The following is a 19,715-nucleotide window of genomic DNA, read 5'->3' on the forward strand; positions in this document are numbered from 1 at the left end:
ACTGAGAGTGGCAGCAAAAACACAAGAGTGGCATGGCGGTTTCCACGCAACGTAACAGAAGTCAGATCTGATCATATATACCAAGAGAAATGTGGCATCTGCGTCGCTACTGCCATGTAAAGACTGTAGCCATAGACCTACTTTATAACATATAGTCTGAGAATGTTTACAAAATGGTCAATGAGCTTGCAATCACTTAGCAGGCAACTCGTTCCATTTTTGGGCAGCAGCATCACTTGTTAACATTAGCAGTTCTGTAAACTAGAAAATCACAATTGCTATTGTATTAATGTAAACGTATAAATTAGGAGCATAAATCACTACCTGGTCTATACTACAGGCCATCCCAATTATTAATAATAATACTACACTATGGCCCTTATTCAGATCTGACCACAGTACAAATTTGTCCTCAGAATGGACAAAACCATGTGAACTGCAGGTGGGGTAGTGAGAGAGAGTGGAGTTTTAAATTTGGGTGGAGTGTGTTGAAACTGAAATCTAAATTACAGTGCAAAAATAATGCAGCCAGTATTTACCCTGCACAGAAACAAAATAACTCACAGAGATCTAACTCTCTCTATACATGCTACATCTGCCCCACCTGCAGTGCACATGGTTTTGCCCATTTTGAGAACAAATTTGTTCTGTGATCACATCTGAATAAGGGCCAATATCCAATATACCTATGTAACCTTGTAGGTATGTTCTATTCCGTATGCCTGGTGCTATGGAACCCTTGTGGTGTCTTATAAACAAAACAGAATAATGTAATTATATATTTGGTTGCTTTCCATTTGGAAGATAAAGACAGAATTGTTTATATTACAAGTCTTACAATGATAACCAATTCAAAATTAATCAGATTTTCAATGGTTATTCCATGAGCATAAAATATTATATGAAAGCAATTAGCTATGGATGGAAATAGCATGACTTTTGTTAGTGGTAAATTAGGTTTAACATTGGGTTAAATAAATTAGAAATCTGTGCTATGAGAGATAGTTTAGAGACGAAAAGCTGCTTTGCAAATTTTATTTTATTTTTCGAAGCCATGCAATGTTACTTCATGGGTAACTTATTACAGTGTATTGAACGTTGTGAAAATCTTCAGATCCATGAAAGAACCGGAATGCTTTAATAGAAACCAGGAGAGTTCTCTTCAATTTGATAGCCTACTTAATATAGGTTTCCATATTCAGCTAGGATGTTTCAGTCTGGTTGACCTACAGTACCAGTCCACCCTATAGTTAATGTGTTCTGAGTATACAGTATTTATGGAGTATATTTACTGAAATTAGCGTAGTGCAAGTAACTCTTCTGCCCGTCCCCTACATCTTTGCCAATGATAACATAGATAAATATTGGTTGGGTCCTTATAACTTTCTAATTAATAAACTAATAAAGTTTGTATTCATTTGCAATTATGCGTTGTACAAGAACTCAACCAGATATCCAGATGTGTGTAATGCTGCATGCCTACCATAGACTATTAAAAGCTAATTGATATATGGTTGTCATGGTTTACAGTAAATTGTTGCTCTTTGAATGATAATGCCTTTACCCTAACACCTCAACCCCCCTCCTAATTAGGCAGAGCCTAGACCAGTGCCAGGGAATTTGTGCCCTGCCTCCCATAAAGGGATAATGGTCCAACAAGGAAGGGGTGTGGTCACACAATAGTAACTCCAATGAAAATTACAACACACCGTAGCACAATCATACACATCGCACCGCATGTATTGCCCTTGATTCACATTATATCACACAGTAGTGTCCCTTATACACAGGATGTCCAAAGTTGTGCTAATTATACACAGCAGCTCTATGCCCAGGGGTCCCTCTAGCAGCTTCTCCACCTTGGAGTCTCTCCAGCCCCCTTTCATCCTGTCTTCAGCAAGCACTGAGCCTGCTACTCTTAGTGGCTCTTCTGCACTTCAGTGCCAGTGATAGCATGACATCACATTCGCTGTGCCAAAAGAATAAGCCTCTGGGACAAGCTTTTCTGATGGAATTACTGTTCAGGGCTGTGGTAGAGGTGGAACTCAGTTCCCCTACCATTAGAGGTGGTGGAACCCAGTTCCACCCCGTTTCCCCTCACTTTAACCCCTGCCTACAAATATGTAGAGATATTGTCTGGTGGCAGCTAAGAAAGACAATCAGTGTCAGTTACCAATAACCTAATAATTTTCTGTGTAAAATCATGAGGGACAGAGTCATTTAGTATAACATAATATTTACCTTTTTAAAAACAGCATTTCTGTCTCTTCCCCTAATATAAAGACCTACTTTCCAGTTTGAAAATGACATTTTCATGTAAATAAATCTCCCTAAAAGTACTGGTGACAAGGTTATTCAGAAATTATGTTAAAAAAACAGATAAAAAATGTTCTATATGGACAGGGCATTAACCTACACAAAGTCTATATTCCAGTGGGAGGTAGTAACAGAAGAAAATGATTCAGTAATTTAGAAACTCATTACCTACTAAACGTTATTCTCTATGATAATTGTATAAAGAATGTTGAGTTTAAAACTTGTGCACCTCCCTGTAAACTATCCATAGCATTATCCAATCAAAGTTTCAGTCTTCCAAAAAACATGGTATTAAACGAAGGGGAGAATTAATGATTCTGATAAATAAATATTACAGTAGGTGGAGGGGGGACTGGCGTCTCAGATTTCTTGCCACATATTAATATTTATTTTTATTTTGGGGGGGGGGGGGGGGGAATCAATTAAAATCTGTTTGTTTCATGGTCAAATTTAGGAGCTACAGCAGCCTGCAAAAAAACTAATTCTTAATTTAAATGGTATACAGTGAGCTACCTTGTTCAGGTTTAGCTCTAGTACAGTGGTTCCCAACCTTTTTTCTCTCCCGTACCCCTTGATTAGGGCTTTTCATTGATGAGTACCCCCTCCTCTCAATTTAAAATATAGACAGTACTTATGAGTGGAGTGGAAGTGAGCGGTATGCGTACCCTTATGCATGGCCTTATATTAAGGAGTAGTGGACAGGAATCATGACCTTCTGTGTGTGGCCGCTGGTTTTGTATTGTCTCCAGGGTTCCCACTAACACCTGTAGGAATAATGCCGCTGCTTCCTCCACCCGTGTAAGTGCAGGGCAGATGATTGCTGATGTCTGAGGGCAGCATGGGTAGCTCCCATTGGATTGCTGGTCAGGTAAAAGCACACTGAGACACTGATGACGCTGAAGACAGAACCATAAGTGACACAACATGGTTCTTCTCCATAGCAGTGGGTCTTCTTCTGCCATCAAAATACTTTTTTTAATCTTCCGCCATTACCAATATTATTTTCAAGTACCCCCAACTGGTCTGCAGAGTACCCCCAGGGGTACTAGTACCCCAGGTTGGGAACCACTGCTCTAGTATATATAATTAATCACACAAACACTTCTCTCCTTACATAACCCCCCCCCCAGCATTTTCACAGAAAAATGCATGATGTTCAGATATGTTAAGTACATGCATGTAAACAGTACACTCACATTACAATTGGAAGACTCGTCACACCCCGGAAATGAGCCTTCAGCCCATTCTGCTGAATCCTGGGACCCTGGTGTCTTATTCTGCGACTCATATTCCTTCAGCTGAAAAGATGAAGATATTGGCATAGTACTATGTAGCAACAGCACAACAAGCTTCCAGAATTTGCAAGAATAAATGTACCCTCTTCCATTTCTAAAACTGTCCCTGCTGAAATAAGAAGTGTGGATAAGATGAGCTATTAAGTGAGGTTAAGAAGCAGGAAGCAGGCCTTGCCAGCAAATATTCAAAGAGCATTTTAAACACTGAAGCAGCAAAACTATAAATTGTTATGAGCCGTAGGCTGCCATGCTTTTATATGCAAGAATCAGATAGGGGCAGTTATTGACCAAGTGTAGTCATTTACATGGCTTCATGTACGGGTGAAGAAATTGTGCAGCAAAATGGTATTGAACATCAAGGAAAAAAAATGTATCTCTATTTTTTTACCAATATTGTTTAGGGTCTCTTTAACTACAAAGGTTTCCTCCTTTAGGAATCTTTTTGACCGCATTACTAGCTATAATGTCACAAAGTGATGCAATTTAAATTTAAAAAAAAATATGTAAAGAGCCTTGAAGCCTGGTGGAGAAAAAGCACTATATAAATAAAAATTATTATATTCATATATCAATTGCGTATTTAGGTATTTCAAATGAGTCTTCTCATAAAGGCATGAAAACGGAATGAGTTCACAATGCACTTACACTTTTATGGCAAGTAAAAAGGTGGCACAAGAGTGTGTCCCTCTCTTGTACAATAGGAGTGTCTTTGTCCAAAATAGATGATAGTAAAAGGAGGACACATCTATAGTCTGTTTCTAGTTTACATTGCGGCATAATGAACATTTTAATTAAACCTTCTTTAAAATACAGATGTCTACTGAAAAACTATGCTATCGGTAAATAAACTTAAGTACAGTACAATTATAATTTCAGAATAAAATTGCCCAGCAGAACACTTCAATCTGACTGATCATCACATATCATATTTCTGTTAGGCGGCGCAGAACCCTTGCGGCTCCATGTAAACGATAATAACAATATCAGCAATATCCCATTGATACTGTATTTACAACAATGGTGGCGACAATTATTGTAAACATTGAATCAAATTAAAGATATAATTAAATAGAAAGAATGCATTAATTGCTGAACCATATATTGAAGCCTTCTGTAACCACTGCGTGTCTTACACCAATTTATTAATTAGGTAAAAAACGTTATTTTTAGCAGTCAATCTTCAGAAAGTCAGCCTAACGCTATGTGGGCAAATAACTTATTTGTAGGTTTAGTACACAATCCATTAAATAACAAATCTCTCAGAGTATAAACCTGAATGCAATCAATGGAGGGCCAGAAAATAAACTCAGTATGACTTTCATGGATCCTGCTTAAAATACCTTTTTTTTTTTTTATAGAAGTTGGCACGGCTAGTATTTTACACAGGGGATGCAGTCAAAATCCCGACGGTCAAAATACCGACAACCATTGACCGACTGTCAAAATACCGACAAGGTCAAAATACCGACATTTAAAATCCAGACAAGGTCAAAATACCGACATATAGAATGTAGACAAGTGAAAAAGTCAACATGACTTTCAGTCGACATGGGTTTTTTCACTGTTTTTGACCAGACATGTGCCGACAGGCGGTATTTCATACTCTACCATCCACTAGGGCGTGGTGGGAGAAAAATAGTGTGCCCGAAGCATTGCGAGCAAAGCGAGTGATGCGAGGGGCTGCGGTTGACTTCCAACTGTGTCCATGTCGACTGTCGACATTGGGGTAAAAAAAAAACAGTAAAAAAAACCCATGTAGACCGAAAGTCATGTTGACTTTTTCACCTGTCTACATTCTATATGTCGGTATTTTGACCTTGTCGGGATTTTAAATGTCGGTATTTTGACCTTGTCGGGATTTTGATCATGTCGGAATGTTAAATGTTGGTATTTTGACCATGTCGGGATTTTGACCGTCGGTCAATAGTTGTCGGTATTTTGACCGTTGGTATTTCATACCGAATCCTTACACAGAAAGATATCAATTTTACATTACCCAAATCATTGTTTGCAAAATTATGTAAAATATTTAATGATAAAAAAATCCCTTTATATTTACATGTCTAGCCAAAGGGTTCAGTCCAAAGATTACAGTACTGTATGTTTAATGACATTGAAACAAAAAGTACAAATTTAAAAAAAAGTTGGATTATTGTAAGAACTTTAAATCCTACCCTTGCAAGTGCCTCCTCGATGGTGATCATTTTTTCCTTCACCATCATCATAAGCTGAATCCGCTCCTCGTCACTCATTGTGATCTCACTGGCCACATAGCCAACATCCTCCCCTAGGCAAAAACACACCAAGTAATAAGAATCAAATGTGAAAGTAGAAAATAAACCATATTCTAGCCTTCTTTTAGCATAACAGCATGCTGCTTCGCATTAACCATCAGGTCCTGAAAATAACTTTAATGCAGCTACCGGTACTTGTTTCCTAGCACGGCCACACCGATTTACATCGAGGTGGTTGTGTCGGAAAAATCGGGTCGATCGCATCGCATGCGATTTCGTCGCATGCGATGCGATCGACCCGACCGACCCGATTTTAGACCCGATTTTTTGATTGAATAAAATGTAAATCGCTTCCCTGGGACCCGATTTTACATTGGATTCAATGTAAAATATTCCCTAGACCCCCAAATTTAACGACGTAAACCCCACCCCACGATAGACGCCAACCCGAAGCGTGGCGAGCGCAGCGAGCCCGCGAGGGGCGGCGGTGCGCGTCCTCCGACCTTTTCATTCCCCTACTATCCACTAGGGCGTGGAGTGAGAATAGAATAGTGTGGCGAGCGCAGCGAGCCACCGAGCCCGAAGCGTGGCGAGCCCCGCGGATACCTGTGAAGCCCGCGAAGGGACGCGTTTACCTGTGAAGGTATCCGTGTCCGCTCGCCACGCTTCGGGCTCGGTGGCTCGCTGCGCTCGCCACACTATTCTATTCTCACTCCACGCCCTAGTGGATAGTAGGGGAATGAAAAGGTCGGAGGACGCGCACCGCCGCCCCTCGCGGGCTCGCTGCGCTCGCCACGCTTCGGGTTGGCGTCTATCGTGGGGTGACGACGGGGACATCTATAATGTGAAATGGGTCATATTGGCCCATTTCACATTTTTCACATTTTTTTAAAGGTGAGATGGACTTAATCAAGTCCATCTCATCTTGTGCCATTATAATGGCACAAGACCGACGCGATCCTCACGATTTCAATGTTAAAAAATATTTTAACATTGAAGCCTATGGGGAAATCGGGGGCATCGCGTCGGGACCAATGTTAATGGTCCCGACCGACGCGATGCCCCCGATATTGTGTCTTAGCCGGCAAAATGGACCTGATTTCAAAGGAAATCGGGTCCATCGTGTGGATCGTGTACCTTAACTTAAAGGTACACGATCCATAAGATTGTGGCCGTGCTAGGAAACAAGTACCCAGCTACCTTCTACACTGTGGCCCTCTTTATTCTGTGCAACAGCAATGTAAAAGCATTCATTCAAACTGACCGATTTTATTGGAATTAAAGACTCTGTAATGTATTAATACCAGAAATTGTTCTTGGAATTTATAAATAGGAAATACTGAAAATGTTGCAGTGTAATCAGTTAAAATTAATAAAGGACTAGTAAAAAAATAAAAGGTTATGCTCTACTGTACACATTTATGGCATAAATTGCACAGTATATATAAGGCCAGCACGGGTGGTGTAATGGTTAGCATTACTGCCTCACCGCACTGAGGTCATGTGTTTGATTCTTACCACGGCCCTAACTGTGCAGAGTTTGTATATTCTCCCCGTACTTGCGTGGGTTTCCTCTGGGTACTCCGGTTTCCTCCCACAATCCCAAAAATATACTGGTAGGTTAATTGGCTCCCATCAAAATTAACCCTAGAATGTGTGCACGTGTACATGTGTTAGGGAATATAGGGGCAGATGTATTAAGCCCGGCGAAGAGATAAACTGGAGATAAAGTTGAAGGAGATAATGTACCAGTCAACTCCCAACTGTCCTATTTCAAACACAGCTGATTGGCTGGTGCGTTATCTCCTTCCACTTTATATATAGGCCCTACATTTTATAGTACTATTGTAAAGCGCAACGGAATCTGCTGCGCTATATAAGAAACTGGAAATAAATAAATAGTGCTTACACATTCCACAACGCTTTACAGAGACTAATTTTGCAATTAACATCAGTCCCTGCTCCAGTGTAGCTACAATCTATACTCTCTACAACATGAACACGCACCTAAACCATACCTCCCAACTTTTAAAAGCACTAGACTCCTGCACGCAACAGACATGGCCTCTGCGAATGGCAATGTGAGCTGCTGGCCATGCCCCCAATCCCTTAGTCTCTGTGAATAAATGCGCACAACATCTAATCTACAGAGCAGCTAGTGATTTGGGGGGGTCTCCCAACTGTTCCCCACCACCACCACCACCCGCACACACATATACACACGCAAAATTGGATGTGGTAGTTAGCTGCTACCTTATTGAAACCTTTTGAATCTCTATACCAAGCACCTCCAATTCACCCCCTTAATATTAATACATTTTTATACCAAGCTCACCTCCCCATGTTGTCGACTGAAAACCGAGATCTCTTGATGTCACCGGTCATTGATTTTTAAGTAAATAACGTCAAATCTCTTCCTTTAAACAAAACCCCTGGCCCTGATGGTCTTTCAGCTTCTTATTACAAATTTCTGACTGACCATATTACTCCATATTTGGTTAAACTGTACAATTCAATTCTCACTGGACATCCTGCCCCTGATTTTTTGTAATGAAGCACAGCTCATAGTTATACCCAAACCTAATAAGGATACCACTTGGGCATCCTCTTATAGGCCTATATCTCTCCTTAATCAGGACCTGAAAATCTTAACATTTATAGCCTCTTGTCTCCAAATGCCTTTCGTTCTGCTACCACAACATATAGAGTTCCTAAGGAACCGCCACTCCTACATAACGTATGGGCCCTACTTGCAGCCATGTTGCATACTCATCAATCCAACATAGATACACAATAGTTCTCAGCTGTGATGCAGAGAAGGCCTTTGATCTAGTGTCATGGCAGTATTTAACGGTTTTATTCCAAATCCAAAACTACGGTTTGGCCTTTATCCATGTATTTCAAACTCTATATCATACTCCCTCTGCATTCCTAACTATTAACAACTCAAATACCAATCACTTCCAACTATCTTAAGGTACCCGTCAAGGATGTCCACTGTCCTCTATATTGTTCAATATAGCTCTAGACCCAATTCTTCGAAATTTCTTGGATAGTAATGGATGGAAGGGTGTTCAGTTGGCACATACAGAACTTACGGTATCCGCCTTCACTGATGACCTCTTATTATACATGTCTAACCCCAAACAAGCGATCCCAATATTACTACCACTCCTGTCAGAATTTGAAAAGGTGGGGGGTTTTAAGATAAATTACACAAAATCAGAAGCACTGGCTTTCTTTCCGGAAGCAAATCTAGGCTGGGATAACAACTCCCCTTTCAAATGGGCCCCCAGAAACGGGATTACTTATCTAGGCATAAAAATTAATTTGCATCCACCTCAGCTATACTCATTTAACTATGAACAGTTATGGTCTAAAACAATTGTTGATTTTGTTAGATGGGCTCATTAACCTCTGTCTTGTATGGGTAGAAGCTACCTGTATAAAATTATTTCTTTCCTCCATTCTATGTTCTCCAAATGCTCGCTATTATCCCGGCCAAATTTTTTTTATTAAAGAACTCACTAAATTTTTGTGGTCTGGAAAATGGCCAAGGGTATCTTTATTCAAAATGTAGCAGAAATGGGAAATAGGTGGACTTAATTTACTGTGCCTCAGAACGTATGCCATTGCAGCCAACTACAGAATAGCCATTGACTAGATTACAGGGACGATACATTTACTAATTATACGAATTAACAGATATTTCTCTTTACTATCCACTTAATATCTCTACTACATCTTACTACATCTTCCAGAAGTAGTGCGGGATCATGTTTTCCTTATCTCCACATGCATGGGGTAGAGACTGGCCAGGTCCGCTCTGAAAGCCTCTAAACAAATATACATTTTCTCCCTTGAAGGGGTAATCCCAGTTTTCCTCCTAATCATTTTACAAATGTAGTTAAATCATGGTATTTAGGTGGTCTTAAATATGTGGCACATCTCTCTGTAGACTCACTGACCCCTTTGACTCATGCACAACTGCAAGAGAAGTATCCACATCTTCAGATACCACAATTTGCATATATACAGACACTGAGTTATGCTCAATCTGTTCTGACACACTCTAGGTCAGATAACACAATATGCACCTTAGACAGACTTGTACATGTAAGATTGGACAAGTCTATCCCGACTTCTCACATATATGACCTCTGTCGTTCAAATCTATCATTGGACCAGACATCAAGTGGTATGTTAAACCATGTTAACCATGTTAAAATCCTACCAGTTTTTAAACAAATGCTTGGTCTCTACCCCTTATATGGAAATGCACCTCATAGGGGAGGCCCCCAATGCTAATTGCTATAATAGTGGTAACCCTAATGCAGATCTTATCCATTGCCTGTGGCCCTACACTGTTGTGCAATTCCTTTGGCTATCTCTTCAAGATTATATAACATTGACACTGAACATAGACTTTAATATCTATGTCATGGGTAGGCTGGGGCACTTAATCATCTAATGACTGTAAGAAATTAACTCCTGGCAATCATTTATTGCTCATTAAACTAGCCGCGATTCTAAAAAAAACTATCCTATCCCAATGGATCTCCCCCGACCCATCCCCCATGTACCTGGCCTTCCCTAGAATATCCCAGCTATTCCCAATGGACTGGACAGAAACAACACTTCAAAAGGCAAAATTGACAGCAAAGATCTTTGACACGTGGTTACCATATGTTCAAACCCTGTCCCCTCCCTTTAAAATGGCCCTTAAAAACTCTTTCACCACACATGGTATCTTTTAGAATCTTTAATACATGATCCTCCATTTGAATTCTGAACTGAGATTGTCTGATTGTGTCTAGCCCTTGCTGTAATCATAAACCTACAACAGTCATTGTGATTGAATCTCCCGTTTTAATTTGTCACATTATCATCTTTAATGGATCTTGTTGTACTTTTGATGATCAATACATTTCTGTTTAGTAATGTTTCTTTTCCTGTCAATAAAAAACTTTCGAAAAGAAACAAAACAAAAGCGATGTGGGACAGTCCCCCAAAAAATGGAAGTGTCCTGTGAAAATTGGGACAGTTTGGAGGGATGCAAACTATGGTTCATTTTTCTTTTTCTGGAGCCAGTATATTTTTGGATTCTGGGAGGAAACCTGTGTACCTGGAGGAACACATGCCCAAGGAAAATATACAAACCCTTCGCAGATAGGGCCTTCGTGGGAATTTAACACATCTGCTCAGTGCTTTGAGATAGCAAGACTAACCATTACACCTGTCATACTGTAATAATCAGTTCTAACTAGTCCACTAGTCAATTGGAACCTCTACTATTCAGGCAGGAAGAGAATTCTAATAGCAAATACTAAAGCAGACTTCCTGTCTTTCAATCTATTGAAAGACAAAGGCAGTCAGACTTTCTCAGTCTGAAAGGGCTGTTGATAGACAACTGGCTTGCACAGCATCTCAGTAGCACAGTAGCACAGCATCTCCTTATTTATTTATTTAATACATAGCAAACATGGAACATGGCTTACTGGTGGTCATCATCATTTATTTGTATAACATAAGCAACATACAGTCAGCATAATACAGGTATAAAAGCATAGATGAGTAGAATAATAAATGCATGGATGTAGTTAAAAGAGCAAATCACAAGGAGTACAGAAACCATTCAGCATCCGACAAAAAAAAAAAAGAAATACAATGGAGTAGGGCAGGGGTTCTTATACTTGGTCCTCAGGACCCCTCACAGTTTGTTTTTTCCAGGTCACCCGGTAGGTGCACATGTGCATTCATTACTCATTGATACATTTTAAAAGATCACAGGTGGAGCTAATGATTTCAATTGTGATTCTGGGAGGAGACCTGCAAAACATGCACTGTGTGGGGGTCCTGAGGACCGAGTTTGAGAACCTGTGGCGTAGGGTATTGTGGGGATAGAAAAGCTCCTAATCTCTGACAGCTAAAGAATTTCTTGCTCAAGAAAATATTGCAGAAACGTAAGCGCTATTTCTCTACAGCACATTGGGCCTTATTCTAGTTCACTCTTTCTAGAAAATTCCTTCTTAGATGGACAAAACCATGTGCACTGCAGGGGGGCAGCTGTAAAATGTGCAGAGAATTAGATTTGGGTGAGTTATTTTGTGTCTGTGCAGGGTAAATACTGACTGCTTTATTTTTACACTGCAATATAGATCTCACTTTGAAGTAAACCCCACCCAAATCTAATTATATCTGCACAAGTAACATCTGCCCCACCTGCAGTGCACATGGTTTTGTCCATCTAAGAAGGATTTTGTCAGAAAGTGAACTAGAATAAGGCCCGTTGTGAGCATTCCATGCAAGTTCAGTTTCTGCAAAGGCAAAGAAAGAAATGCTCTTAGTGATTTTACTGGGCGCTGCTTCCATCTGCTGGAGAAAATATTCAGCATTGCCATGAACAGAAATGGCTGAGAGCAATACTATACAGTGATCAAAATAAATTGAAACAGAAATGTTCTGCAAGAAAGGAATAAGAAAAGAATGAAATTGCCTGTATTAAAGAAAATGGAAGTTGTGAAGACACAGCTCCAGTAAGTCAATAATAGGACATTATTTCATTGTGTGGATGTGCAGGATTTTACTCTGAGGGCCTACTAGGATACTGTACAGAATAAAGAGCTGCATTGTCTGATTCTCCCCATCTGCTCTTTCTCTAAGAATTGCATCACCAAACTTGTCTGGATCTTAGTATAACCCAACATACAAGTCTCAGAAACAGAGCCTCTCTGTCATTGTACAACTAGCCTAAAGCGACTACACTGATAATTCCCCATGCATCTGTCTGATCTAGATCGAAAAGACATGAACCTTTGTGATCAAACATGCACAGCCACATAACCCATAAAAGATGTCTTACTGTATTGTTTTGGTCAGCAACACACACCAGGGTGCTTAGTTACAGTCGTGTTGATGCCAAAGAACATTTTGAATATGCCTTAACAAAGTTAACATTGATAGCGAAGGAAAACGCATGTTTTTCTTACATTTTATTTGCCATATAGAAAATAATGTGATTGGTATTTTTTATCAGCATGAGAATATTGTTATGGCCTTAGGTCGGCATGCTTAGAATGTCGACAAAACAATAGGTCCTGGCACCCAACAGGCCTGCAAATTGGGCCCATTGAAAATTGTCTGCAATTTGATGACTGAATCTAATGCTTTTTGGCATGCCGATTTCATTAATGTCCGCCAAATATCTCTATCACGCAACATTTTTTTCAGAAATATATGGGGAAATAGAATGATTTTATCTATTATGGTTGAAACTTATTTATTAGTAAAATAAAACTGTTTTATGCACAAAATTATTGCTAGAAATCCAGTATTACAGTGTAAAAAAAAAGTTTTATGTGTATTAAGTTATTAACAAGTATACTGCTGTTTCCCATCAAAGCTTCTTCTGGTACTTTTTAACCTCGTAGACATCTTGAATAGCAATAAATAGTCAACCCCAATCCTGCCCCCTATTACCCCTCTTTGACCAAGTTTTAAAAACTAGCATTCTAAGAACAAATAATAGTATAAAAAATTTTCTCAAAGAGCCATGACGACATTTTTGTTTTAAAACTAAAAATCAACTATTTGTTTTCAGACAGTTTTTCCACTGCAGGTCTTTAGATCCAACAATCCCCCAATTTATGGTGCAGAGGTGTCCTCTGGGTCCAGCAGCATAGGCGATTCAGAGTTCCGATGGTATCATCTGATCAGGCAGTTCCAACATTGAATAAAATAACCCCAATCCTTAATCCTCACTATAACTATCTCCTTCGAAGTCTAAAGGTGTGTACACGCGGCAGATACTGCCGTGAGATGCGAGTCTCGACGCAATCAGATCGCATCGGGACTCGCATCTCACGGCATGCTAGAGGGGCACAATTTACATTATATAGTGCAGATCTGCACTATATAGTGTTGCCTGCCCTCACTATATCGCTGCCGATTTGCGCTCACTCAGGAGCGCGCATCGGCAGCGCATCGGGCTCGTTAGCCCTAAAAAGCCGACAATTAATATGCGATATGGCTTTCGATGTTAACTATATCGGGAACATCGGAAGCCATATCGCCCCCGTGTGTACACACTATAACCCTAGTCATCCCTCTTGCAACCTAACCCTAATGCCAGCATTCTGCATAAAGAATTTTCACGTTGACATTGCATGTTGACATTTAACCAATGTTGACATAACTGTTCACATTATAATGTCAATATTTTGACTGTTCATAGAGACTGCATTCCAATAAAACTTTTACAAATGCAAGACTCTAAAACACATAACTCGTCATATAAATTAACTATACTTTAGTTATTCAAGATAACTATTTTTTTGAACTCCCTGACCCTCATCTGCTCAGAAATGGCTCAGTTTGTCCAAGTATATCCTCAGTTGTACTTGTGGCAAGTTGTCTTTTATGATCATTTTTAAGAAAATGGGTGATGGCCTATAAACCACACTCTTATCAGGTATTAAGCTTTGCATGCCTGAGGCACACACAGCATAATCCCTGATAATCAAAGATTATTTTCAGACTATAAAAACTGCTGCTAATCGGATACCACTATTTTATATCAGTTTATATCAGCTGTAATGGCATAGGCATTAACAGGATAAAGCCCTACATATTTATACAGCTTCACACAATGTATACTGCACACCTCAAAGACATCATTTCACACCTCAATGATATCAGACTGGACCCCAACATTCTTAATCCTTGCCATACAGGAGTGTTTCAGCAATGGTATTGTGGAACAAAAACCTACAAAATGCTTTTCTGCTTGCATTGTGGAGCTTCCTAACAGCACTGTAGAAGCTGCTTGAAATAGATTCAAACAAATATTGACAAAACTACCTTTTGAAGTCTGTCGCATTATTCCCTTTTGGCTCTTGCGGAAATTCTGCCAAAAATACTTATTTTTCTTCTTCCAGTCAACTTTTCCTAAAGTAAACAAAATGTAAATATTATAAGCAGAATGCAATATTGTAAATTCCATGAAGCCATGGGGCCACATTTCAAGAGCTATTATAACGTTTATGGAAATCCTCATCATATCCTTTATGGGTTATAGGAGGTAAGTTCATAATTCATTCTAGAACACTGGTTTTCTTCATAAATGATGATTACAAAAACAGGGTCGTAACTTAACTTCTTGGTGCCTTGTGCCAGAAAGGTAGGCGTCACCCTCACCCCATTTTTCAAATATTGACTTAAAATGCATGTTCGCGTGTGTAATGGACATGACAAAACTGATCCCAGAGAAAAACCATGGTATGATTCCCCCATCAGACACACACACACACACAGTGGCGGATTCAGGGGGGGGGGGGCACCTGGGCACGTGCCCCCCCCTGTCATTGGAGCTTTAGCTGAGGACCAGGGCTTTCCAACAAGCCCAGCCCTGTGTCTCTAGCCCACAGGGAACCGGAGATATCGCCTGGCAAATCTGTAATGTTTTTTCCCCATAGGATAATATGGGACCCGTCAATGCCGACCCCCATCTGGTTCCGACGGCTGCCAGTTCCCCCTCTGGCATCTCAGAAGCTTGGGGTTGATCTCATTCAATTCCAAATCGCTGGGCCTTCAATATGATACCAGGCTAATCCATATCGGTCAATTGGTTCCAGAGATATTGCGTGTAAACCGATTTTTTTTTGTTGTTGTTCTTTAAGGGCAAATTACTCTGGAACCAAACTTTCCAGTTTCACTGGACCAAAATCATTCAAAGCCCACTCAAAAGTTCTTCAATATGATACTGGTCTCATGTAAATGGGTTATTTGGTTCCGAAGATATAGCCGGTTAAATGAGATAACTGGTTAAGGGGGGGGGGGGTTTTCTCTCCCCCCTCACAACAGAAAAGGCTTGTGTAAAAGGGGCCAACCTGGGAATGCATTTTCTGGTGTGAAAGGGGTATTATTTCAAATAGCCGGGACCTGCAGTGCTCTGAATACAGCCAGGCTCTGCCACTGTCAGTGGCTACCACTTCTGCCTGGCTGCGGCTGTACCCCATTTACCCTGAGCATGTATTCCCCCTTGGCAATGAGCATGTAATCCCACATGGCAACGAACATGGAACCTCTGGCAATGAGCATGGAACCCTTGGCAATGCGCATGTAGATAAACAGCACTTATGTAGCATAATTTTTAATAGGCATTATGGTGTTTGGCATAATACATAATGGACATAATGGTGTGTAACTTAACGTGTAATGGGCATTATGGTGTAAATGTTTAATGCGTGCCTTTGGTGGACAATGTCCCTGTTTATGAAGCGTTTTGTGAATTTTGGCTTAATCCATGTGGCATTATGTGAATTCTGGCTCAATCCATTTGGCATTATGTGAATTTTGGCTCATTCCATTTGGCATCATGTGTAAGGGGCAAGTATAATGGGGTCTAGTATTTTGTTGCATAATGTGTAGATGTCATAATTGTTGTGGTACACTACACTCAAGGACAGGCCCCTGTTGAGTGCGCACAACTACATCCTTCACTTTTTTGTGGCCATGGTGGGCCTGCATACTTTAAATGCCAGGGCCTATTTTTAATCCCATTCCCACCCTCTCTCTGCCGCTCTGTTAGCATGTACACTGGCACCACTAACACCGCCCCTCCCCCACCTAAACCCACTTTTATCATGGTGCCCCCCCTGTCATTTTATCCTGGATCCGCCCCTGCACACACATATACATTTTATATATATATAAGGTTCTGTATATATATATATAAATAGATCAATGACAAGTGCCGCCAACAGCGCCCTTACCCTGCAGTGCTAGGTGCTAAGCACACTTGGCACAACCCTGGTTACGGCCCTGATAAGAAAGAACAGGTTTGTAATTGCTAATCGACATGCAGAATGTTGATAAGCACCAGGGGGACAGCGGTATGTGCAGTTGCCAACGTGACGATACAGTGCAATATAAAGCAACTTTAAACACAAGGGTAAAGAATAACTTTTCAAGTTGTAAAGCCAAGATGGCAATGATGACTATATCGCATGCCACCCGATTGTCAACATTCTGATTGTGGAGAGGATAACTACATCATGAAATAATGTATGGTCACCTTCTATATAGATACTGTTGTTAAAAGTTTAGGATTTGTGTATTATTAGACAGTATATTCTTTAAGCAGCAGTATGTGTGGTATAATTTGCTGTTTAACAATTAGATTTTAATTTTTTTCCTCTGGAATCTTACAATTACGTCTGTGGAATGGGGTGCCATTGGAGTCAGAGGAAATGTACCTACTCCAGCTTCAAAATAAATGTATATAGTATTACATAAATATCAGCGGTCAAATGAATGCATGTACAGGCATCTATGCTTTATTGTCCCCCATTTCCCAGGCACTCCTCTAACTCAGGCTCATGCATCTCTGAACATATGATCCTCATCTTGTAAAAATAGAAACCATAACAGTAGGTGAAAGTAAATGTAGTGTTGTTAACCAAGACAGCAGTGTTCTCTGCTCTGAAACCATAAAGGTTTGTCCCTTGTTCAAACACATATACACACACACACACACACATATATATATATACATATATATACACACACACACGTATATATATATATATATATATATATATATACACACACACACAAACATACATACATACATACATACACACACACTCACACACACACACACACACACACACACAGATGTAGCCCCCTCGGGCAAGTGCCAGCGGACAGGGACTACACTGAACTGGGACGCACGCGCGTCCCAATCCTCCATCGGCGGGGCAGCGACATCCTGCCCGTCTCCGCTTCAGGGAGACGGGCAGGGTTAGGGAGGGGTCGGGGCGGCGAGGGGGAACGGCGGCGGGGACTTCTAAACAGGTTCTTCTAAAATGCAGTAATAAAACATACCATTTAAAATACAGTCATTGAGACTGTTGACTTATCCATTAATTACTATATTCACATTATTGTGTTGAGTGCTTAAGTACATCAGCATCTTAAGCTTATTACAATCATCATCATCATCAATATATGAATGTTGCCCACAGCTTTAGACAGAGATACTGACCTACAGAGCTTTCCTCTGAGCTTGATTTATGAAGAGAAAGTCTGAAAGAGAAAGAAGGATTAGAATTATCACCCTGGAGTATCACAGGCTGTTACATCGTATTTACTCATAGCATCAGTGGATTGTTTTGGTGGGATTTTTCAGTAACTGTAATAAAATATCACTGCAACAGACACTTCAGTAAATTTCTTATTTAACAGCAGAGGGCACCAGAGTTTTTTTTTTCTTTGTTATGGTTTTGCAGCTTTGCAATTAAACTGTAACCATTCAAAATATATATAACTCACGGTTCTAAATGGCAAATGCCAAAATACAAAACTGCAAGCTATTGTAGAAGGAAAGTAATTTAAGCAATATCATCAAAGCTAAAAAAATAATCAATTGGTAAGTATAAGCATGGAAAAAACACAGGTACCAATCTTTTTAAGAGAATGACCTTCTTGAACTATAGATATAGGACCAAATGTTTGCTTCCCACACAATAATAACGTTATCTGGAGACACAATCTGTAACATGTACTGGTCAGCATTTCTGCCCCATGCACACTGAGTAGCCGTCTGGTAAGCAGCAAAGTCTGAGCTTTTACACAACACATAAAGGACACAGCACACTCGAATAAGACTGTTGCTTTCCCAAAAGCCGACTTAATCAATTTGGTAGCAATTATTACAATAAGCTGTCCAGGATGTTGACATTACGGCATCTTTGGTTTTCACTCTATTGGGAATTTTAACAGTCTCTAGTGTGTGTTTAGTGCCCGGAGCATGTATGTATACTGTACTCTAAATTTTAACCTAACTCTCAGGTATAACCGAGCTAAGTAATACAGAACATGTCTGGACCCAGGTACTTTGTGGCAGATGTATTAAGCCTGGTGAAGAGTTAAACTGAAGATTAAGTGGAAGGAGATAACACACCAGCCAATCAGCTGTGTTTGAAATATGGCAGTTGGGAGTTGATTGGCTGGTGCATTATCTCCTTCCACTTTATCTCCAGTTTAACTCTTCACCAGACTTAAAACATCTGCCCCTTTATCTCCAAAGAAAAGGTGCTCCCTCCTAGTAGCCATCTACTGAACCTGGCATTCTTACCCGCTGTTGTTTAACACACCACCGCTAAAGCAAGCTCCCGGGAGACGAGACACACACATACCATCGGTGTTCCGCTCCACCGGCCAGCCCTATGCTGCCCACCTGCTCTGCAAATCTGTCTCCTACAGCGGCGCCCGGTCAATAAATACAGATACTGACATCTGTGGATACCTCCCCTTGAACACAGCGATCATTGCCTCATTGAGTGGGTGCTAAACCTGACATCCGTATGGAGACATAACCCCTTTGCAGCACCAGGGTGGTGAGAACTTGAAACCATTTATTAGGAGTTTGAGCAAATATTTACAGGATATTCTCATCCCCGGAGACTCACAACTCTGCCTTGGGTCCCTGGACTCCTGCCAGTGCACCGACTGTTCTTTTATATGATGATGATAATAATTTTTTACCTTTCATAAATCTCTACATACACACCATACATGTGGTTTTATTATTCTTTTCTATTTTTTGTATATATCATTGTTTAATATTTACTATATTCCTTATTCATGTGTATTAGAACAAAATTCATTGAATTGAAGCACTCCTTGTCAGATGACTTAAACTCCTTAATACTGTATATAACATGTACCTGGAAGGTACAATGACATTACAGGGTGCTGATTGAATCCCAACGCCACTGCGTATATGTGACTTTTAGTGGGAGTAACTCCCCGCTAATCAGGACTCAATCTCCTAAAAGGGGTTGTCCACTTAACCCACTCAGTCTCA

The 19,715-nt window shown here is 40.2% G+C and overlaps 1 protein-coding gene across 5 annotated transcripts in view; it reads right to left on the bottom strand.

Annotated features, from left to right (window-relative positions):
- SASH1 (SAM and SH3 domain containing 1) overlaps positions 1-19,715 on the bottom strand; it is an 893,545-nt gene that overhangs the window by 68,342 nt on the left and 805,488 nt on the right. For all 5 annotated transcript variants that reach the window (XM_083176523.1, XM_083176527.1, XM_083176526.1 and 2 more), the window contains exons 5-8: positions 17,892-17,932; positions 14,705-14,791; positions 5,786-5,898; positions 3,513-3,614 (exon numbers count right to left, since the gene is read on the bottom strand). In XM_083176523.1, the coding sequence (XP_083032649.1) occupies positions 3,513-3,614; positions 5,786-5,898; positions 14,705-14,791; positions 17,892-17,932 (343 nt within the window). The remainder of the gene's footprint in view (positions 1-3,512; positions 3,615-5,785; positions 5,899-14,704; positions 14,792-17,891; positions 17,933-19,715) is intronic.

This window comes from Crinia signifera, chromosome 3, assembly GCF_055691185.1.
Source record: "Crinia signifera chromosome 3, ASM5569118v1, whole genome shotgun sequence".
Lineage (NCBI taxonomy): Eukaryota > Metazoa > Chordata > Amphibia > Anura > Myobatrachidae > Crinia > Crinia signifera.